The sequence below is a fragment of the Ziziphus jujuba genome, chromosome 4 (assembly GCF_031755915.1).
Source record: "Ziziphus jujuba cultivar Dongzao chromosome 4, ASM3175591v1".
NCBI lineage: Eukaryota > Viridiplantae > Streptophyta > Magnoliopsida > Rosales > Rhamnaceae > Ziziphus > Ziziphus jujuba.
The window spans coordinates 22,927,270-22,931,794 of NC_083382.1; the positions used below are offsets into that span (position 1 = coordinate 22,927,270).

At 38.3% G+C, this 4,525-nt stretch overlaps 1 protein-coding gene across 1 annotated transcript; it reads right to left on the reverse strand.

Annotated features, from left to right (window-relative positions):
- Window positions 1-1,134: 1,134 nt before the first annotated feature.
- On the reverse strand, window positions 1,135-3,934 carry LOC107417140 (clathrin coat assembly protein AP180). Its single transcript, XM_016025714.4, has one exon. It carries the CDS (start codon window positions 3,696-3,698, stop codon window positions 1,269-1,271), a length of 2,430 nt encoding a protein of 809 aa, XP_015881200.1. The 5' UTR covers window positions 3,699-3,934; the 3' UTR covers window positions 1,135-1,268.
- Window positions 3,935-4,525: the final 591 nt, after the last annotated feature.

Consider the following 4,525-nt stretch of genomic DNA (forward strand, 5'->3'; position numbering starts at 1 on the left):
TATATCCGTTCATTATGCTTTTAAAAATAAAAAAATTCGATAGAGAAGCTAAGCTTTCAAAATATAATGACATGTCTCCATTTACTAATTATATGGTCAATAACCTTTCTCTTTAATTTTAGTTTCAAAATCTTCCTAGTAAGATTTTTCCTTTTATTACAAGAGCAATTTATTGTACATCATTAAACCAAAAAAGCTATTTTATAATTTTAAATTATGTTACTCAACATATTTATAAAATGAAGGATACCTTTGTGATCTGTGAAATATGAATAAAAAATATATATAACCATAGTGTTGGTTTCCTATACGTTGAAAAAAATGAATAGAAAAATAGAGAAAATCATGCAAGGAAAGGAAAATTGGGTAAGCTCCCATAGGAGACAACATAGATTTACTCTCAGCATCTGTCTTTCACAATCACTATTTCTCTTCCTTCTTAATAATACTTCTTATCATGCTTTTGCAATGACCCATTTACCCATTTGCTCTCTCCATTCTCAAGGGTTCATTATTCCTTCTCTCCAGTTTCTCCAAACCTCAACAAATTAAAAAACCCATTTTCTCATAAGTTTAATCTGATCTACCCTTTGATGCTCTTGAATTTTGAAAGATATTGTAAATGTTGTAAGAGATTTTCTTCTATCAAAGTTTGCAATGGAGTAACCTATTAGTGAAAACGCTAAATGTACTTTATTTTTTAAAGAAGAACACTTATGCATAATTTATGTTTAAATAATACCTGCTAATAAATTAATAAACTTTAACTAAAACTATAATAAGGTTTTTTTAGTTAAATATAATAGATGATTATATGACAGTCATAAGACATTTAAATAATACGGTATTTGAGTCATTATTAGATTAAATAGAATAGTTTAAGAAGTGAACGAGCAAGCATAGAGGATTTTTTTTTTTTTTTTTGGGCAATTAATAGCTTCATGAATTTGCCACAAATTCGAATTTGAACAGAAAAAGATAAAAAAAAATATAACATATGGCAACTCAGCTAATTACATCCTTTTAAACATAGAGTATCTTGACAAATTTCCTGATCACCATAATATTTATTCGAACTAACCATAAAGTTTTCCATTTCGATTGGTTTAGTTTTATACTTATAATATTAGTTACGGGAACTATTTTTTGCATGGACAATTACATGAATGTCACTTTAGATAAATATATATATATATATGTACAAAGGTGCATGGATGGATGTACATTCAGCTAAGAAAAAACAACTCTAGTTTTTTCATCAACGAATATCAACTACCCATATGCTTGGCAATAATCTTAGTTTGGTTCTCCAACCACAACTGTTGTTGATGTACCAAACTTTGCTGATTATTCCCTGACCCACTGTACATTTGTTCATGTGTCACCGGAAATGATTCTCTAAACGGATCATTTTCATTGAATAACCCCATCGTCGTCGTTGTTGTTGTCTTCATTGGATTCTGCGCGTAGAACGTTGGCGATGCAGATGCAGACGCAGTCATCTCCTTTGGATTCCATGCACAGAATGTCGGCGCTATTGATGCCTCATTGCTACTCTGTGCACTGCTGAATTTTGGTGCCGCCGATGATATCTCATTGTGATTTTCTCCAAACAATGTCACCGACATGGCTTTCGACTCACCGGAATTCTGGCCCACAAATGTAGGCGTCGTTGTTGACGTCGATGTCTCATTTTGTGCAAAGAAAGATGAAGCCATGGTCGTCGTCTCTTTGGAATTTTGAGCGAAGAATGTGGGCTCCACAGTCGTCGTTTCATTCTCTGCGAAGAAAGATGGAGCCTTGGCTGTCGTCTCTCTCGAATCTTGTGCAAAGAAGGTCGGCGCCATGGTTGTTGTTGCTTCACTAGAATTCTGCGAAAAGAAATCTGGCACCGTAGTCCTCGTCTCCGTTGAGTTATGTGAAAAAAAGTCGGGCACCGTATTCTTCACCTCCATAGAATTCTGAGCGGAAAATGGCGATGTCTTGGTGGTCGTCTCACTTGAGTTCTGTGTGAAGGCGTTGTGACTCTGTGCAGAGAAGGTCGGCTCCATTGAAATCTCCTTAGAATTCTGAGCAGAGAAGGAAGGCGAAGATGACTGAGGAGTGAAAGAGAACGCAAACCAATCGTTGCCGAAGAAACCTCCTAGTCCGTTGGAATTGGCGACCGACGACGACGATGCCGGAATTACCGTCGAAACACCTGGAGTATCAACAGAGTCTTGTAGGAAGGGATTGTACTGGCTTTGAGCCATGAAAGATTGATCAAACAGATTTTCAGGGAAGCCGGACTGGAATCTGATACTCGTTTCCGGTTGCAAAGCCGTCTCAACCAGCACAAGCTCCCAACCGTTTCTCGCAACATCTTCTTCCATTCCCGTTGTCGTTTCTTTCCCCTTTTCCTCTTTCTGTTCCTGATCAGGAATCGGCCACTCATCGAACGACAAGAAATCGAAATCGGAATTCCTCGATTGATCAACCGGAAATGCAGTTTCCATTTCTGATTTCGAATCGTCACCACCGGCAACGGTCAAATCCGGTTCAATTTCTTGCTGTTTCTCCAATTTCTCCGAGTAAATCTCTTCCACCGACCTCGAAGGACTCGTTCCTGTCGCACTCATCAAATCCTCCAACGACGTGCATCTGGAACAGGCCTCCGACACTGTTTCCGATATCTCATAGCCCTCGCCTTTCTCAGATGTGGATCCGAAATCCTTGGGCGTCAAAGCAGGTAGAGGCGATTGCGTAGGTGATCGACCAGGAAACGAAGCTTGATCTTTTAAGAACTCTTGCAGAGTTTCAATAAGCTCATCAGAGATTTTTTGGACGCTAGGATATTCAGATGTCCTCCCAACACCAAGACTCTTACACAGATTGAAGAAACCTGAAAGCTCTTCGAACTGTTTGGATGCTCTTACACAAGCTTGAAATGCATTGACGCAAGATTGATATTGCAAATGGAAGAAACTATCCAAAAGAAGTGCCAATCCATCAGAAATATCTCTGTACAAATCAAACGTCTCCTGAATGATCGCATACAGAGAAATCAGGATCAAACGGTTCGTTTTGGCCGTTCCGGTGGGTTTGGTAGCGATTGCTCTATCGAGCAATTTCTGCCAATACGAAAGCCTATCGAGCAACATTGCCGGTTTCATATCCGTGACCGGTTCATTTTCTCGCTGGTTTTTCTGCTTCTTCTTCTCTTTTTCCTTATGCGTGAAACGACGTTGAAGCTTCCCCGTTAGAAAGCAATCCAACCGTTCATCCAGATAAAGAGCAAACGTCCTCACAAACGCAGTGTAATCCCAAGGGCTAGAATTGGAATCGTCGCGGAAATTCGCGAGGTTAAGAATTTTGGAGCCGCGTTTCATGGCGTGGAGGACTTCACGAGGGAAATAAGGATCGCCATCTTGGAAGATTCGGAGGACGAGCATTAGAGATTTGAGAGCGACGATCCAGTTTTTAGTCTTGCCGATCCTTTTGCCAATGGATTGGGCACAAGCAGCGGCGTAGGTTTTGTTGGAAGCGATAAGTTGGAGGATCTCGTTGACGTAGCGATCGTCGATTGGAACAGCGTCATGGGAGGTAGCTTTGAGAATCGTGACCTCAAGGTTGACGGCATTGTTGCTTGCGACCTTGGCGAGGCTGATACTTGTTTGATCTTTTACTGCTCCGATTGCCTTCCTAAGTTTGCTTGGCATTTTCGATTCTGATAACTCCAAAAAAGGAAAATAAGGAGGGATTGCAGTGGAAATAATAAGGTTATAAGGATGATGATGATGATGATGATGATTGTTGATTTGGAGAGGATGATAATTTTGGTTGGTTGAGATTGAAGAGGGCCTTGAAATGCTCTCGTAATTTTTTATTTTTATTTTTATTTTTATTTTTTTGTGGAAGTGACTCGCGCTTTCTGTTTGACCAAGTCGTTGAAAAACCGTTAAGGTTTTGGCTCTATTCAACAAACACCTGTATCTGAACCGCGTTTGCCCCAACGGTTTTTTTTATTTTTATTATTATTATTATTATTTATCTTAGATTTCGATTCGATTTTAATTATTGCCAACTGCAACCGGACAGTGCCTGCTTGCTTGCAATATCACTTGTGCAAGATGTGACTTGGGCCGCACCTTCTTTTTAAATGGGCTGTGCTTGGAACCCAATTTCTTTTTTTATTATTTTTTTTGGGGATAATTAAGTAATCAGACAAAGCCAATACATTTCAGGCCTGTTTCAGAGGCATGACCGGACTAAATTGAACCAAATCAAACTCTCTATTATATTAAAGGGGCCGTTTCAACATAGCAAGATATATTGGGCCGACAAAATAAAAAAGAACAAATTAGCAAGATATATATATATATATATATATATATATAATACTAACATATTTAATAAAGATTTTTAACGAAAATCATATGAGATATTGAATGTTTTTCATCATAATTATTTTAACTTTTTAATGCTTATCAACGAAAAACTAAGATAATTTATCAAATATTTTGGTGCATGAATGCTTTTTTATTTT